The sequence below is a fragment of the Galeopterus variegatus genome, unplaced genomic scaffold, assembly GCF_000696425.1.
Source record: "Galeopterus variegatus unplaced genomic scaffold, G_variegatus-3.0.2 Scaffold105, whole genome shotgun sequence".
Taxonomy (NCBI): domain Eukaryota; kingdom Metazoa; phylum Chordata; class Mammalia; order Dermoptera; family Cynocephalidae; genus Galeopterus; species Galeopterus variegatus.
This window is the reverse complement of record NW_007726216.1, coordinates 873,581-892,924: the sequence shown is the minus strand read 5'-3', so window position 1 is coordinate 892,924 and position 19,344 is coordinate 873,581. Positions and strand designations below refer to the sequence as shown.

The window sequence follows — 19,344 nt, the reverse complement described above, 5'->3', positions numbered from 1 at the left end:
TATATATATATATATAAAATTTCATTGTGGGAAATTATATATAAAATTGACCATTTTAGCCATTTTTAAGTGTGCAGTTCAGTGTTATTAAGTACATTCACATTGTGAAACCCTCACCACCATCCATTTCCAGAACTTTTTCATCTTCCTAAACTGAAATTGTGTACCCTTTAAACAACTCTCCATTCCTCCCTTCCCGCAGCCCTTAGCAGCCACCATTCTACTTTGTCTCTGAGTGTGACTACTCTAGGTACTCATATAAGTGGAGTCATGCAATATTTGTCCTTTCGTGACTGGCTTATATCACTTAGCATAATATCCTCAAGGTTTATCCATATCGTAGCATGTGTCAGAATTTCCGTCCTTTTTAACGCTGAATAATTCATTGTATGTACCACATTTTGTTTATCCATTCATCCTTTGACGGACACTTGGGTTGCTTCCTAGAAAGATTTTGTAAAGAGATGTAGTGTTGGTTTAGTGCACAAGGTGATAGAATTAATTTTAGGTATGTCTACTTTCTACCTGTGCTTGGATCAAGTCACTTCTTAGAGCTTTGGTTTTCTAATTTATAGAAAAATACAGGTTCTGTGTACACTGTAAAGATTTACCCTAAAGAATACCCCTTTATATCTGGCAGATTATGGTGGTTATGATGGAGAATATGTACAAGACTATGAAGACTCCATTTAACATTTTATCTTCTCTTGGTGTCTTCTTTCTGTTGCCCACAGTCCCTTCAACATGTAGCACAACTTCCTTTCCTTTCAGTTCTGCCAAGTGCCGCATTCAGAAATACGGTATCTTTTGTGCTGGTTATTTAACCCCTTGACACTTAGGTGCTAATGTGCAAATGAGGGAACTTGGATCTTGCTGCTAAGGGGTTAAAATCAGGAACCTCGGTTGCTAAGTCATGGTTTAAAGGGGGGGGGGGGGGGGAACAAACCTAATAATGTTGTCATTGTTGCTGTCTGATTCCATAGCAGCAGTCACTAAATTGGAAACAAAGGTTGCATGCAACATGACAAAATATTGTGTAGTATTTACCAGCACCATTCAGTAATATAGCCTTAACCATACCTTCTTGAACTACTTCATAGCTTGTCGAGAAAAGCAGTTTGCAGTAGGGGCATGTGGTGTGCACCTAGTATTAAAATTGCTTTGTCTTAAAATTGAGTGTGAAAATATTAAAAATACATTGTGAAGACTGCTTATCTCAGAGTGAAGATACTGCCGCTGAAAAGCACTAAGTTTGATACTTAAAAATTTTAAAAATTAAATGACCCAAACTCTCCAACTGGGAAGCTGAAGAAGGTAAACCCACTCCATTACAAGTTGTGGAATCTCTTGAGTGCATAGACTGTCTAGTTTTTATTTATCAGACTATTTCTACTAATGGAGTACTTCAGATGGGGGAGGGAAACTCTTTACCTGTTTTTATTTGCCTGATTTGAGTGTCTGAGAAACAAACCCTTCTCCTAAGCTTTAGTGGAACAACTTTAACAGGGTTTTTGCATTTCCTTTCCTTTATAAAACATGCTCAGCAAACTGCACCAGTTAATTACAGTTTGGTAAATTGTTAGGTTAACAGTTATGACATCTGCAGTGTTTTATAAAGCAACTAATTTAGTAAAATCACTATTGTGAGGACTAAGAAAAAAATACCACTTTAATTTTGGTGTACCTCAGGACCCCCCCCCCACTTGCCCCAGGCTAGGAAATGTATTATGCTGCTTCTCCCTTACCCCCACAATTGTGACACCCCCTCCCCCTCAGAAGGAGCTGGTAGGGGGTAGAGGTTGTGTTTATGTTTGAGGGGGCGGAAGACTCCCAGGTGATGCTAATGAATCATTTCCTCCTACCCTTTTGTGAATAATTAGCTCTATGCTCAGGACCCCCAAGTTCTGCCTGAATTCCAGACTTGTAGAGTCAGCTGTCTAGTGGATGTTTTCACTTCAGCTTCAGTGTTTAAAACTTCCTTACCAGCATCACTACTACCTGCCACCTTACCCCTCCTCTTTGAAAAGAAGAAGAAAGGAAACCTGGAGTCCAGAATTGTGTAAGCCAGGGAAGCTCAGAGTTTCAAAATGATGAGTAGGTTAGTGGCAGCTGTTTGTGTCTGATGTTGAGAAGAGGCAAACAGGATGAATACTGAGAAGCAGTCATTTGATTTGTCAATTTGTAGAGTGTGGATCTGTGGTCTAGTCCGTCTCCCTATCCTTCCCCCAATGCATATACTCACAAAGCTTCATATGTAATTTTTAGGGGAATTAATCTTCAAACCCGTCCGTAGACCTCAGTTAAGACCCTTTGGCTTAAAGCGGTCTTGGTAGCTTGGACACAGCCAGGTGATGAGAGAAAGAAAGAAAGGAAAGGGCAGAGATTGGTGTTTTTCAGTAGGGGTGATTCAAGCACAGGCTGAGAAAAGGCATCTAGGAAAAGAGGATGGTAATTGGAGAGGTATGCAATAGGATCCCGAGCCCAGTTTAGGGGACAAGAGGAAGAAATTGGAACAAATTTGAGGTACAGAAGAATGAAATTGAATTGGTTAGCTGATATTTTAAGTGTGAAGAAAAAAATTATTGAAATAATTTGTCAACAGATTCAAAATGGCTAAGGAATATGAAAGGCAAGTTTCTCCATTATCAGTCTGAAGCTTTTGGGGGTGGGGGGGTTGCCGATTTGATCAGTGAAACAAAATCTTGATTTTGCAATTCGCATTTTCACAATTACAAATGAGATTAACAGGCAGGATAGTGTAGCATTTGGGAGCTGTGGACTCTTTGGGTTAGAATCCCAGTTTGCCACTTATTACTTATCCCACTAGTCCTTTTTTATATTTATAGAGAGGAATGATAATAGTCCCTACAGTATACATTTGTAAGGGTTAAAGTGCTTCAAACAGTGCTTAATGTGTAAAAAGCTCGATTTTAAAATTAGGTATTATTGTTACTTTATGTATTTATTGGTCACTTGTATTTCTTTTTCTGAGACTTTTCATATCCTTTGCCTGTTTTTCTACCGAGGTGTCTCCTTTTTCTTGTTTTGGACATATATATAGTACAGATATTTTCTTCTATTTTGCTTGCCTTTTAACTTTTCATTTTTACAGAGACAAATCTGTCAGACTTTACCATGATGCCTCTGAATTTTGCCTAGAGTATGTCTTATGTCTTAAAATCATAGTTTTTATGTGTGCTTTTTAAAATCAGGTTTTAAACATATTCCTCTAATACTTTCTGTAGTTTGCATTTTCCTCATTAATACACCTATAATTTATTTATTTTTTTTGGTATGGTAATAAGGTACATTACTTTTTTGAAAATGATAGAGAACTTGAAGAGGAAGAAGTCTAAGAGTCAGATCTGAATTAGAGTTGACTGCATAACTTCAGCAAGTCTCTGCTGCTCTTATTTTTGGCTCTAAAATAAGGATAATGGTACCGCCCTTCTATACTGCGTAGACTGAGTGTGAGAATCAAATGAGTTGTGACAAAGCACTCAGAAACCTTGTTCTTTACAGAAGTGATACTTTGCTCACCTAAGTATCTGGTGATAAATACTTGTGTATTAATATTACTGAAGCAAATGAGCCCTATGTATGTTTTATATACTGTGTCATAAATTTGGTCATGACTGTCTTAAACCAAGTTATGATTAGAAAACTTAGAAATGTAACTTTGCAGTGCTGGTGTTAAATCTCTCTCTCAATCTCTGAGAGCCAGTGATTAGTAGAACCCTGCGGGGGGGGGGGGGGGGGGGGGGGGTTTAAGTGGATAAATTTTATGGGCTGTTCTGGGCAAAATGGGAGGTGTGGTTGCCTTACTTATATCCAAATACCTATAACCAATCAGTTTCTCGATCTAGTGATTAGAATCAAACACGGGGCGGGGGGGGGGGGGGGTTTAAGTGGATAAATTTTATGGGCTGTTCTGGGCAAAATGGGAGGTGTGGTTGCCTTACTTATATCCAAATACCTATAACCAATCAGTTTCTCGATCTAGTGATTAGAATCAAACACGGGGCGGGGGGGGGGGGGGGGGGGGGCAGGTTTTTAAAAAAAGTATTCAAGCCTAGGCCTCACTCCCAAATATTGTAATTTATTCCATCTAGAAGAGGAGCCTGGTCATTGGTATTATTTTTTAAATTTGCTTTGCTTTCCCAAGTACAGGGATCGAACCCAGACCTTGGTGTTATCAGCACCATGCTCTAACCAACTGATCTAACAGGCCAGCTAGGATGTTGGTGTTTTTAAAAGCACCTAAGGTGATTTTACTATGCAGCTAAAGATGAGACCTCACTGGTCTAATGAATATAGAATTGAGGGTTTGGTGATATTCTAGCCAAGATCTTTGCTAGTCAGGTTGCATAGAATTCCCCTTCTTAAACCGTTGTAGCCTGTAGTCCTGTTGTGGCTCCAGGAGTGCCTGTGCCCAAATCTTTGCCAAAAGTGAAGAGCTGAGGTCACTTGACAAATTTGGTTGTATTGGAGTAGTAATATATGATTTCCTCTCTCCAAAGAAAAATTCTCCCGAAGAGGTTTTTTGGGTTTTTGTATTTTGTGGTTTCTGGGGGGAGGGTCGGGGGCCTAAAACAGCAGAAGTTTGTTTTCTCAAAATTCTGGAGGCTGGAAGCCCAAGATTAAGGTGTCAGCATGTTTGGTTCCTTCCGAGGCCTCTCTCCTTGGCTTACAGATGGCTGCTTTTTGCTGTGTCTTCACATGGTCTTTCCTCTGTAGGGATGCACCTTTGGTGTTTCTCCCCAAAGTGTTAATGTTTATGTTAAAACCACTTGTAAGCTTGTTTAAAAAACATTTATAATGCCCTAATACCAACGATAAACATTAGTCGTGCAGTCTTTCCTGAAATGTTTTTAAAAATCATTTTATACTTTGTCTTGTATACACGTTTTTACAGTGTGTTTAAGGCATTAGCAAATTGAAGACATGGTTTTGCCATTTTATAATTTAATCAAAATGGAAACTAAATAAGTACCTTGAAATAGTCTTTGGGGTCAGTTCCAGGAGAAAAGTGGACTATTATGTAATAAGATTATACTTGTATGTTTTCTCGGTATAATGGCTGGTGTACCATCACCAGTTTATTAAGGTGAATGTAGTATTAATGAAACTTTAGCTTTTCACCTTTCCCTCTGATGTATATAGGCACCTTCTCACTAGATTCACTGGTGATACTAAATTTGAACAGTTCTTAATTCATGTTTTTTTATATCTGAAACAAATGTACTTTTTTTCCTTCTGCTTGTAGGTTATGCAATGGTCTCTGCACGATGGTTTATTCTTGAATTGGAGCTTTTTAAGACTGATAAATGCTGGTACTTCATCTTCTATAAGTGGACTATAATTTCTTTTCTCAAGATAACTACATAAACAGACAAAATTGCAAAGATCTGCCCTGTGTCGAGTATGACAGCCACGACTCGTGGCTCTCCAGTCGGAGGGAATGACAACCAGGGCCAGGCTCCTGATGGACAGTCTCAGCCCCCCCTCCAACAGAATCAGGTAGGAGGACATTGAAGATACTAGTTAAAGCTACACTGGTATGTCTACTGTGGGGTACTAATTGATGGAGCATGTTTCTGGAGATAATTTGTGAAGTGACCATAAAACTGTTATTTTAAGTTTTATTTAAGAAAAGTGAACATAGGTCTTGCATAGCAACAAGAAAGCTCAAGTGCTGTGGATGGTGCTGCTTGAGTATGTAGCCCATCTTTTTCCAGTGTCTTACACTGTCAGTCATCATTAAAATTAAGTATTTAAGCCCAGTGTCAATTCTGGGGGAAAGCATTAAATCATTAAATGTAGTCTGTGGTTAAGAGCATGGACCCATCATATATCATAACATCACTTTGTACCCCATAAATATATTCAATTATAAATTGTCAATTTACAGTAAAAATTTTAAAAAGCATGGACTCAAGTCATATTTCTATTCAAATTTTAGCTTTCTACCATACTAGCTTTATGACTGGGTGAATTATATAACCACCTCTAATCCTTCATCTGTACAGTGGGGATTATAATAATAGTGTAAGTACTTCATAATATTGTTAGGAGAATCAAGTGAAATAATGTTTGCAAAGGGCTTTACATAGGTTTTGGTATCAAGATTTTATGCTGGCCTCGAAACTCAGGGCAATATTCTTTTCTATACTTTGGATGAATTTATGTAAGGTTTCTGTTACTCATTAATCGTTTGGAAGATTTTACTGGTGAAACCATCTAGCCTGGAGTTTTATTTGTGGAAAGGTTTCAATTGTAGATCCAACATTTTTTTTTTTTAAATAGGGGAATTTCTGGTTTTGTGTGTGTGTGTGTGTGTGTGTGTCTTTTGGTAAGTTGTGTTTTTCAAGGAATTTTTACATTTCATCTAGATTGTCAAATTTGTTGAGGTAAAGTTATTTATTATTTTTATTATTTTATTATTTTTATCCTTTTTATTGTCTTTTTAGTGTTTGAGGGTCTATGGTTCATTTCTGATACTGCTAATTTGTGCTCTTTCTCCTGATCACTTTCTAGGGGCTTACTAATTTCATTAAGCCTTCAAAAACCAACTTTTTTGGCTTTGATCTCCTTCCCCACCTTATCTCTTTGTTCTTTTGGATTTTGGTTTTCTGTTCTTTTTCTCATTTCCTAAAATGGAAGTTTAAATAATCGATTTCAGCCTTCTTTTCTAATATATAAAGTTTTATGTTGGGACATATTAAACTGAATGATAAGACAAACATTAAAACTTGTAATATGCAGTTCAAATGATTCTTGGAGGTAAATTAGGTGAGGTGGGGGGGTCATAAATAAGCTACTGATAGGTGATATGTGTTTATGTAGAATCTGGGTAAGTTTTTAGGCAATAGTGTTGTTTGTTATTGTAGAGTACTTATGTTTGTCATTTGGGGATAAGTTCTTATTGTCCAGCTTTTATAGATTAGATGTTCTTGCTGTCAAAAGTGTGATAGAAAAGAGCTGCTTTCTCTCCTTCTTCCTCTCCCCTTGCCATTTTAGAGAAGTGAGCAAGTCAGAGTTTTTTCCCCTCTCCAAATAAATGTGTCAACTTTATTAATTCCTTTTCCTCTCCAGTTTGTTTTTAAGGCATAAAATACTAAAGGGTATGGTCACAGGTCTTGGACTTTTTATCTGTAGAACCCCTCACTCTTTCACTTTGTTTTTCTCTATATTTTAATGTTAGGATTTTAGTTATTTCTTAAAGTCTGACACTTTTGGACCAAAAAAAGAAAACAAAAAACAAACAAAAACAAAAACAAAAACAAAAAAACCCCAAAGCATTAATCACTGCCCAATTTAGGGCTCACTTTTTGGATATGCTTTTTACATGTTGGCATAAAGGGAATTTCTAAAATCAGATTTTTCGCTTAATTTTTTTAAGTGTGTTCCTGTAGGAGAGAATTTTAGGCTCTAGTATGTAGTGAAACTTGATGATAAATGAAACAGCCTTGGCAGAGGTATTATGTGATGAACACTCTTGGATGCAGTTGGTGGGAGGGTACAAATTTTCTGGAATGGAATTTGGCAATATGTATGTCAGTGGCCTTAAAAGAAATTACTTATACTGCTGCTCTAGTAATTGTATTTCTAGGATCCTAAGGAAAAACTGAAGTTCAACACAAAGATTTATATATGAAAAGATTCACTACAGCTTTAATTTAGCAGTAAAAATTACAAAATACTAAATGTTCCTTAATTTTATTTAGTCCATGTAATACTCTCTGGCCATTAATTTTTTAAAAGATTACTCATTTAAGAAATTGAATACTTAGATAGTGAATGGAAAAGGACACAGACTTAAGCTGGTATGATCTCAATTTTATTGAAAATTTACATGAGAGTCCTTCAAAAAGTTCATAGAAAGATTCATATTATCTTTTAATTCTATTTTTTCATGAACTTTTTGAAGTACCCTTGTTACATATATATGGACACTTTTTATTTGGCTCATAAGATAAAGATTGCAAGGAAATAATTAAATGTCATTGGTCGTACTTATGTTGGTGTGGTATTACAGTATTTTCGTCTTTATATTTTCTGTGAGCATGTATGTAATACATGTATACCAGGGAAAAGAGTATTTTTAAAAAATGAAGCAGGCTTTCAGTGTTACATACTTCAAATCAGATATTTCTATTGGGCTTCTAACACTTGAATTTTGTGCTATAGACTGTTTTCCTTGAGACTAGCTCTGTGGCACCTGCACAGTGTTCTCCATCTTAAGAAAAAGTTGCTAATTGGCCATATGAGTTCATGTATAAATTTTGTAAGTAGAACATATTGATGGTGGTATACCCTGCTTTCTTCATGCAAGCATTTACTTATGCAACTCTGTTATGCAACTGTTCAATAGGTGCTTGAATGATAGGGAAAGGGGGGCCCTCTTCTCTAAAAGGGCCATCAACCTGTTGTGAGTAGAAAAGAATACACAAGTAAAAATTAGTTTAAAATTCAGGATGGTTTCATTTTGAAAGAGAAAATACCACCTGGTTTCTAAATTAGGAGTAAGGGTCATAAAAGTTCATTCACTTAGTTGTGATATTATGCACACCTAAGGGTGGGGGGGAGACATGCTAAAAATGAAGAAAGAAATGAAAATTAGCCGTATTAGTTGAAAGTGGTATGACTTATTTAGAAATCACAATCATGAAGTTTTAAATTGTTTGGGTAATGGTTTGAGAGTAGGGAAATTAGGGCCTGATATTTATAATTTTTCCCCTTCAAAATAAAAAAAGCATTTATAATCAAACTTTAATCTATAAAATATGATGTTTTATGTTTGTGCAATTTCTGTGTCATGACCAGGCTCATGTAATGGGAAGCATAAGCAGGGAAGCAGTATACATTGTGATTAAGAACAAAAACTTTAGAATAGACATGGATTCAAATCCTGACTACCGAGTTTGAGTTGTATGACCTTGGGCTACTTGTTGTCTGAGTTTTCCTTATCTGTTAAATGGCAGTAGAATATTTCATTAGGGTATCAATGAAATGAAATTATTTTAAAGCACAGGAGCACAGAGACTACCTGAAACATCATAAGGTTTCAATAACTATACCTTGTAAAAATTTACAATAGTTGAAAAATTAAAAAAAAATTAAGACTGATCTGCATTGGTGTTTGAGTTAGTAGATATTGTAGATATGTTGTAGAAACTTAAATCCGGAATATTTTATTTTTAATTAAGACTTCATCGCCTGATTCTTCCAATGAAAATTCTCCAGCAACTCCCCCAGATGAACAAGGTCAAGGTGATGCCCCACCACAGCTGGAAGAAGAGGAACCTGCATTTCCACATACTGACCTGGCAAAGTTGGATGACATGATCAACAGGTGAGTTGGTTTTGTTTTGTTTTTTAGTGTGTGTAACATACAAGAGCCAACCAAGTTTCTCAGCATTGTGTCTGGTAGCTGGTAAGAAAAGAGAAGTGGACAGGAATGTCATAGTAACCCCACCTTTTCCTTAATAGTCTTCACATCTTAGTCACTGCTAAGAACTCTGTAACTCATGGTTCTGAGTGGATTTAATAAATGAAAGGGAGTGACAATGTCAATAGTTTTCAGATAAACGACGATGACCCTAGCTGGTGTGTTTCTGAAGTAGAACTCTATGTGTGGTTTCCCTTTTTGAGAGTTTATGAAGCTTTTTTCTCATTGATATGTTGGTGGCTGGGGTTGTTGAGAGACTTTAATAATTTGGGGATGGCCCTGAGGTAAACCAGGTCATGAGAATTTGTGTTCCTCAGAGTCTTCCCCTTGTGAACCCTTAACTAGTCTGGGGCATTTAACTATCTTAGCTATTTGTTTTTCTTTAACTTCATCTCAGGGAATAGTTTGGAGTAGAATTTTTTGTACTTGGAATACAAACAACCCTCCACCCATCTCCATCCCACCCTTGCACACTTTAATTATTTACAGGAAAACTCCGAGAGTGAAGCTTTAAGCTTCTGTGGAGGGGAAGAAAAAGATTTAAAGAGGATAAGGGAAGAGTATGTTAAGGAACCCTGTATGACTGTGGTCTTCACTGGGCTGTGGGCTGAACAAGTGAGTGCTAGGGAGATGTGACACATTCTCCTCTCCTCCCCCAAAAAGAAAGTAACAAAAACACACATTCTCTTAGGTACTTTCCTTACTAAGTTTTTTTTGTTGTATTTCACTTTCTAAAAATAAGTCAACAGTATTAAATGCGTAATGTCAGGAGAAGTAGAAATCCTTTGCATTTTAAAACAGTCTGAGTATATGAGTAACAAGTGTGCATTGTTAAACATAGAAATATGTAGGTAAATTTCTCTATAATTTCCCCCTTACATACACACATCCCAACCAAAAGTTATTGTTAACAATGAGGAGTACGTTCTTCCAGATTATCTTTGTGTTTACTATCATATATGTATTGGATTTTCTACAAATATGGGGTTCTTATTGTAGTTTTGTAACATGCTTTCCTCACTCCATTTATCTTGAATATTTTCTCATTGTTTTTAATGGTATGTTTTTAATGGTAAGTACATTAAGCATGATTCTGGCATATGCCCATAGTAATGGTGAACAATGAATTATATCAAAAAACAAAAATTGTATGGAGTTGTTTGTAATGGTCCCTGACCATTCTCTATAGCAGAGACTTCATAGCAGAAGATTGTATTGTCTTTTGGTTTTGTATGGTGGTTTGTGATTGTTAGTAAAATATTATTTATGTGGACTACAGGACTAAATTGCATATTAGCAAGTCCTTGGGGGGAGGAAAAAAACAAATGATTTTATGCAAATAAAAACAATGGCAAAGGTAGTATACATTGCTTTCTAATAGATTATTTGGTAATCGAGTGCCTTTTTTCAGAACTTGGGGTGTTTGGGGATTTTTCCAACTCTTAGTACAGAGATTAAGGGGTAGATGGAAGAAGCCTTGCCCTTCAGGGAGCAGTGGGTGAGTTGGGTGGTGGTGAGGAGGAAGAAGTAGGAAAAGGGTGGACGATACTTAGATGACTGGGTTGCCACTGGAACGAAAGAAAGCACCACCTAGATGTATGCTGCATCCTTGTTTGAGGGAGGAGGATACCTACTTAATCTTCAGGAAAAGTTGATAAATTATGATGAATTGAGGCAGAAATCAGTCCTTTGCCTCCTAGATTTTTTATTTGTGAGGAAGCTCAAGACAAGTAAGAGGTTAATGTAAATGTCTCCTCTAATCTGAATCCTAAAAGAACACATACCTGTGAACTTTTAACAGTAGGTATCCATGATACCTAATTAATTGATATTTGATTATTATAGTAGTTTTATATTCTACATTATTAGAATAGTTTTCTTCCCTCTCTCATTGCCGTATCTTTTTTGGATAATAACTTAAAAAATTGTTTGTAGAGACAACAGATGGTGCTTATTCCCATAAAGCAGATACTCTGCCAACCTTGTTTTAATATTTTAGTGTTATTTTAATATTAATATTTAATATTTTCATAGTAAGGTAAGGGAGTAATTTTAATTAGTAACTCATTTGTAGTGCGCAACCAATGAGCATCTTTTTATTTTATAAAATCTCTTAGGCCTCGATGGGTGGTTCCAGTTTTGCCGAAAGGGGAATTAGAAGTGCTTTTAGAAGCTGCTATTGATCTTAGTAAAAAAGGTAAGTTTAGATGTTATGCTTTCATAATGTATGCTACTAAATATACTTTTATTTCTTCCTTGAGCACTTCGTTTTCCTCTGTTATAAACACTTGCTACAGCTTACAAGCAAGAGCTCATATCCTTTAGACAGCTTTCGAGGGTGTTGGTGAACTCTCTGAAGATAAACATAAAATTTATGTGTGTTTGTATTCCTAAAGAGCAGATCTGTTTAATCAGACTCACAAAGGGGTTGTCACTCAAAGGTTAAAAAACAGTTTTAACTTAGGGTCTTATCTGTTATAGGAAATAATATACATGAAGGAACATTTTACAGTTAAGTATGCTGTAAGTGATGGGCAATATAGGCTTGACATATATCTGGCTTTTTAAAAATCTTGAGACATTTCTGATGTCTGTATGTATTGTACACATGTACAAGTTATTTACACTTGCCCTTTGCTTTACTGAAATGCCCGTGAATCAAAGGACCTATGGATCTTTGTACCTAGTAGAGTCTTTATCTATGACCCTTTGAATGAATTCCCATTTTATTAATATTGTGTTTTTTAAATAAACTGTCTAGCTTACATGTTTTTTTAATGCACAGAAAATACGTGATTGTTCTCTAAAAGAAAAAAAGACTTGAAAGATGAGATTCTGTGTTTAAAAATAAAAAAGAAGCCAATAAAAAGGAATCTGTTGTTTTCACTCAGCTGTCCAGGAGTAGAAGCTTAATGTTGAGATTAATCTTTTTTTTTCCCCCCAATGACTTTGGTCTACTTTAGATGCAATTGAATTATTATTGTAATAATACTCTCAATTCATTTTTAAGGCATTGTAGAATAAAATAAAGAGCAGTAACATTTCATTTTCTGAAACTGAGTAGCCATGGATGTGTGATAACCAACAATAGGCACTGTCACACAGTGCCTTGAAGTTGATTACTGTCAAAATTAACATCTTTAGTACCTTGTTTAAATCTGTCTCCCTGACAAGAGAGAAATTTCATTTATCTTATAATAATCACCCATCCTTTGTTTAAAGAATGTCTTTATGCCTTATGAATCTTGTAAAAAAAAAAAATCTAATAAACTATGAAAATACATTATCGGATTACAGTCGTTTTCCACCGCTCATATTTCTTTTTGTTCATTTACACATTTATTCACCAACTGAGCAAATTTAAGACTTCTCTATTAAGCATGTTCTAAGTCCTGACTGTAAAATGATAGGTAAAAACAGGTAATGGAATTTCATTTAATTGACATTCTGTGGACATGTCTCTCTCCATCGCCAGTATTTCTTTTCTACGACCATAGATTATTTTAGACAAGGTTCAAAATTTTTAAGGTTTAAATGTCGTCTCTTTTATACATTCAGAAATCAAATAATAATTTCTATACAAATTGAATAGTTTTTCCATTTTGTCATTAAGAGTTATAGATTTTCTTTGTCTTTAGAGGCACGTGGTTCTGTTGCCTTTCTAAAATCAGATGGAATAAAGCAAATATGTAAAGAAGCATAGATGCTGAGACAGGAAAGAGACTAATAAGGAAGATAAGACAGAATTCATCCTATTTTATCAAACACTTATAGAATAGTGTAAGGATATTGATGCTAAATGGATGATGTATGAACAAAATAAGATTTTTAAAATAGTTGTGAAATGTTAATTTTTTAAGTTTTAAGGTTTATTTTTAGGAGTAAAATGTAAATGAAGTATTTAGATTTCCTAGCACAGTGGTACTGGTAACCATTTTGTATTTAAGGTCCAGTGTCATAATTTGTAACATTTTCAATTACTCTTAGTATTACTAAGTTTAATGTACTTTTATATAGTTAATTATTTTAAAATTTTATTGAAAATAATTTTTTTCTTTCTGAATCAAGTCCCTCTTTTGACGTATAGGAACTTTGAAATGATAATACTTGCAGTATAATTAAGTTACCATTTTGATCTTTTATGATGATGATGTTTTTTCCCAAAGCTACTCTGCATTTATTAGCTGTCAGTGAACAGTTTCCAATGACCTTTTATTATGTAATTGGACATTATAAAACAACTAGAGAAATATTATGTTTACATTAATTTTTCTCCCCTTTTTATAGGCCTTGATGTTAAAAGTGAAGCATGTCAGCGATTTTTTCGAGATGGGCTAACAATATCATTCACTAAAATCCTTACAGATGAAGCAGTGAGTGGCTGGAAGTTTGAAATTCATGTGAGTCTTGCATTTGACTTTAAAAAATCAGATTTACATAGTGATGCCTGCGAGTGGAGAGATATATGTGTAGGTGTATAGTATATTTGGTTATATATTTGGTCCATTAATTGAACTAAAGGGTCTAAAAATGAAACTTCTGAAACTAGTTTTTATAAATTATGGTCTCTGTTGAAAGCAGTGTGGTCATTTAGAATGAGCATGAGATTTAGAGTTAGAAAACTTTGGTTTAATCTGTCTCCTGGGTTCTCAAGTGCCTTGTGACCTTAGGCAGGTCACCATATCTCATTGAAAATATGATGCTATCAATTGTAAGATACACCACTGTTTTATGTATCATTAATCTAATATACATCTGGGACACAAAAGGATCAGTGTAGAGGTAACCATGAAGAAAGGGACAGCAAAGAAACATGTATGTTTCAACCTTGGCACCTGGTGGAGGGAGAAAAAAAATCTGAAAATTTAAACCATGATTCAGTATTCAAACAGTTTTATAGTCTGAATTCAAATTATAGCTGTGATACGGAAAATCCTAAAGTGGAGAATTTACAGTAGTCTCAGGTCAGTAGTGTCCACAAGTGACTAGTAGGGGCAAACACAAATCCTCTCTACAGGCACCTTTAGTTTAGGAAAATAGTTACATACTATTCACTGATTATACGATACAGTGAGATTCCAGAAAAAGTGTGTGTCTTAGACTAATACATGTTGAGATTAACTCCAAGTCTCTGTTCCTTGTTTATACTGTGGAAATAGCAGTAAGTTGTAAAGTAGATAATGCTTTTGTGGTCCGTGAACTATTTTCCAAATTTGACCATGGCATAAAAATACCAACATCTTCTGATTTAATGTGTAATTTTATAGATTTAGAAATGGGAACTTTGGAAGTGGTTATCATGCTTCTGCATTGAGGCTTAGATAGCAAATTTACCCCATCTTGGATAATTGACATGTTGTTTAGATTTTAGAATTGCTGCTTCTAGTGTACAAACTCCAAAGAGGAAAAAATGGTAATTGGCATCTTGTCTGTGGATGTAGATCAGGAATAGATAACTTATGGCACCTCCTTCATTTTGTATGCCATAGCAAATGGCTTTTGAAAGTAGGTACCAAATAAATTATGAAATAAATAAATGCTAATTTCTTTTGATAACTAGTTTGATCCCAGTATTAGGGAAATTGAATATATATAGTTCAAAAGATTAATATAGAAAAACGGAGAGAGCATTGTTAATTAAGATATGACTAATTAAGATTGAAAGATATTTCTGTTTGAAATTGCAATGTTTTGATCTTATAAATCACCTTTCCCCCTTATGTAACAGAGATGTATTATTAACAATACTCATCGCCTGGTGGAGCTATGTGTGGCCAAGTTGTCCCAAGACTGGTTTCCACTTCTAGAACTTCTTGCCATGGCCTTAAATCCTCATTGCAAATTCCATATCTACAATGGTACACGTCCATGCGAATCAGTTTCCTCAAGTGTTCAGTTGCCTGAAGATGAACTCTTTGCTCGTTCGCCAGACCCTCGATCACCAAAAGTGTGTTGGTTTGTTATTTTCAAAATCAAATATTAGTCGTTTTGCTCTGCCACAGAACTTTCAATGATCTGAACCTCCTGTTAACATGGGGGAAGAGTAATTTTATATTACTTTTAAAGGGATTCTGCATTATTTTGTGTTTTGAATTCTTTATTTTATATCAGAGCTATGTCTTGTATTTTGTTTTCTCCTGCTAAGTTTTTTTATGTTTAAATATTTAAAGTCTGATAGTCAAATTGGCTTTGAGACTTATTTTTTTCCCTTTTTGTCTTTTTTCGTGACCGGCAACGGATCGCAACCCTCAGTGTCGCGCCCGTACCGGGCCAGGACCGGCAACGGGATCGCAACCCTCGGTGTTGCGCCCGCACCTCGCTCAGCCAGTGAGCGGCCGGTCCGTATGTGGGATCCGAACCCTCGGCGGGAGCGCCGCAGCACTCCCCAGTGGCACACTGTAGCAGTGCGCCACCGGGCCGGCCCGGCTTTGAGACTTTAAACGAAGGTAGAACTAGGAGCCTTTTCCATAGCCATTGAAGTCTAGGTCAATGCTTATGGCCATCTTATTTTTATTTTTATTTTTAGCTTTCTCCATGTATAGTTAATCCCCATTGTCTTCTGCCCAGCCTCTTTGGAAATAGTAATAATTTGAGTCAGTACAAGACAGGCCATATTTTTCCTTTGAAATGAGAGTAGTGTAGGAGATTTACATCTTTGACCAAGGACTCAGGTGTTGATCTGTAAGGCCATGGTCATTTTAGACATTCTAAGATTTTGACTCCAAAAACATGTATATCCTGTAAATGCGTGATAGTGTTATAAAAATAAAATTACAGAAATTATAAATGAATATAAGATAATAAATTCTTCAAATATCATTTAAATATGTATATTCTATACACAAACGTACATTTTCTATATCAATGTAAGACTATTACACTTCCAAAATGTATCCATAAACTATGCTTCTTTTAATAAATATTAAGTTAACAATATATATTTTAAATTTTAGAAATTAGGGAGACAGTTTTAGTATTGTGCTCCTTATAAAGTTTTCCTTTTTCTAGCCAGCCAGAAAAATTTGGAGTCATACACAAGTATAACATGCTTGGTTTATTCTGTTAGAGGCTGAAATCTACAAAATGTGTTGAATTTATAGCTATTTTCTGACATTTCCTAGTTCATATCGTTGCCATTAGGTGGCTTATTTTTGCTTGAGATTAGATTATTATCTAAGTAATGGCAGTCTTTAAAATCAAAATTATCTATATCTGTATAACCTTTTTTTTAAAAAAAAGAAAAAAAGACGACCGGTAAGGGGATCTTAACCCTTGACTTGGTGGTGTCAGCACCACGCTCACCCAAGTGAGCTAACCAGCCATCCCTATATAGGGATGGCTGGTTAGCTCACTTGGGTGAGCGTGGTGCTGACACCACCAAGTCAAGGGTTAAGATCCCCTTACCGGTCGTCCTTTTTTCTTTTTTTTAAAAAAAAGAAAAAAGGACGACCGGTAAGGGGATCTTAACCCTTGACTTGGTGGTGTCAGCACCACGCTCACCCAAGTGAGCTAACCAGCCATCCCTATATAGGGATCCAAACCTGTGGCCTTGGTGTTATCAGCACCACACTCTCCCAAGTGAGCCACGGGCCGGCCCCTTGTATAGCCTTTTTTATTTTACCTTATTTTTTGCTCTATGGGCAACAGTAATCTACAACTTGAGACTTACAGGGAACACAGCAACTCGATTTAATATAGCTAAATACAAAGTTTTCAGATGACTTCTGGTTGAAGATATTTTTATTTTTATATCTTTGAAGTCTAGTTTGTCTTATTATTAAATTTAAAATACGGCAACTATAAGGATACTTAGCCTTTCAAAGCCTTTAAGAATACAGTTTTTTTTTTATATAGCGTAAATTATAGTTGTGAATCAAGGAGAAGCATATTCTACGGTGTTACCTACTCATTTACTTCCTGCCAAAATCAGAAATTTTATCATACTGTAAACAAGTCTTCTATATAAGCTTTTTAAAAATCGACATTTTTATGATACATTTGGCAGAATTTTCAACCGTGTCCCTAGATGGATGCAGTCACCATGATATAATGAAGAATCTAGGGGAAATGTAAATGCCCATATGTTTTTTATCCTATTCTCCAAAGGTGGTAGTGGCAAAATTCAGATTGTCAAGGTTAGCTGATGGAGGTGAACTTTCTAAACTGTAAATTACCTTGTAGATACTAAGTTTGTGGTGACTTCCATTAACCTTGAGAATTTTCGAGTTACAGAGCTTTAATACTTAATTATCCCCTAGAGTTTTTGGTAGGTCTTCTCTTCCAACTTCTACTTTCTGTCTATGAACACTGTGCCCCCCAACCCCCAACACTGAACCTCTGTGGCCTCAACTTTTGACCCATGACAAAACTAAAGCTGACAGTGTTACTTATCTGACTGCGGTGGCATCACCCCTATCCCCAAATGTTTGAAGATGTTTAAATGAGATTATTTATTCAAACGTTAAAAATATGGTAAAAATTTCATCGGTTTAGACAAAAGGTCTCGGGTGAAATTCACCTATGCTGTCTTTGAAAAAAGGAACTTACAGCTATGGTATAGATAAATCTACATTGAAAGAATATGGCCTTCTGTTTTTCAAGTTTTCTATCCAGGGTGACTGGTCTGCTCCTGCCAGTCTTGACAACTTACAGCCAGATAAGGAAGGCTCTTGTTTGCAGCTGCTAAAGTAGCCAATTAACTATACTTCAAAATTTGAAGCATTTTATTTGAATATTCCTGAGTATTACTGAGTAATTCTAATTGTTTAAACACACTGTAGCTGAAGAAATAGGGAAAGATTAGCTTTAGACTAATTCTTCACTGTGTGCACACTTGCTATTTTATACCCGTTATACATAACTATTGAGTATATCTGTCCAGTAGTCTCACTCTAGTTACTGAAGAAATAAAAATATATTACATAATGAGTATGAACTTTCTTAAAATTGCTGAATGCCAAAAGGAATCTGGTGAATTAAGTACTCAGAGTTTTAGTTGTTTTGAATTAACCTTTTAGGACTTATATTGAAATATGTGGACTTACTAGACAATTTAGTTGATGTAGATTCTCATAAAACCATGCAAAAACTATTATTAGCTACCATATTTTCTCTTTAAAATAGATATTAAAAATACAACTTTTAATTTGGCATTTTCCCTTTTCCCTGGACATTTAAAAATAAAATAGCTGTAGAAATTATTTTTGCTTAAGGCTTAGAGAAATTGCCTCTTTTCCCCCTTGTTTTCCCCTCAGTGGCTTCTAAAATGTGGCCTTTAAAAGAAGGCAAGGTATAAAAGGTTGTCTTAGGTACATTAATTTTTATATGGTTGATTCCTTTATCTATATAACCTTTAGGAGGTGTGGGGGTGGTTGGCCGGTACAGGGATTGAACCTGGACCTTGTTGTTATCAGCACCACCCTAACCAACTGAGCTAACCGGCTGGCCCTGTATAACCTTTTAATTGATTTTTTAAGTTTTTACGTATAGGCATGCTTTTGGCTACACAATGGTTACCTGTCACAGCTGCATTGTACTTTTAAGTTACTGCTCTTCCTTAAAGAAGGGGTTTAAAGACAATTTGTATTGTTGTGTGGTGCTACTTCTAAAATGAGAACCGTGTGCATTCATAAAAGTCAGCAAAAGCATCAACCAGCATGTTCTAGTTAGGAACAATAGATATTAATACCGGCAGTTAGTTTTTAATTGACAATTCACTCTAAGGCTTTAATATGATTGTATTTGTAGGGAAATTTTAATTGTTTACAACTACAATAAGAAATGGATTCAGAATTCATTATATTAGATTACCAAGTAGCTTTTTCCTTAATTTACTAATTTTTTTGATGAGTCTTTTTTTTTTTTTTTTTTTTTTTTTTTTTTTTTTTTTTTTT

At 35.4% G+C, this 19,344-nt stretch overlaps 1 protein-coding gene across 1 annotated transcript in view; it reads left to right on the top strand.

Moving 5' to 3' along the window:
• The window catches only part of USP9X (ubiquitin specific peptidase 9, X-linked), a 129,294-nt gene that overhangs the window by 30,282 nt on the left and 79,668 nt on the right, over positions 1–19,344 (top strand). Inside the window, exons 2-6 of the mRNA XM_008585153.1 lie at positions 5,267–5,520; positions 9,210–9,355; positions 11,569–11,648; positions 13,739–13,851; positions 15,180–15,398. Coding sequence (XP_008583375.1) covers positions 5,425–5,520; positions 9,210–9,355; positions 11,569–11,648; positions 13,739–13,851; positions 15,180–15,398 — 654 coding nt within the window. The 5' untranslated portion in view covers positions 5,267–5,424. The remainder of the gene's footprint in view (positions 1–5,266; positions 5,521–9,209; positions 9,356–11,568; positions 11,649–13,738; positions 13,852–15,179; positions 15,399–19,344) is intronic.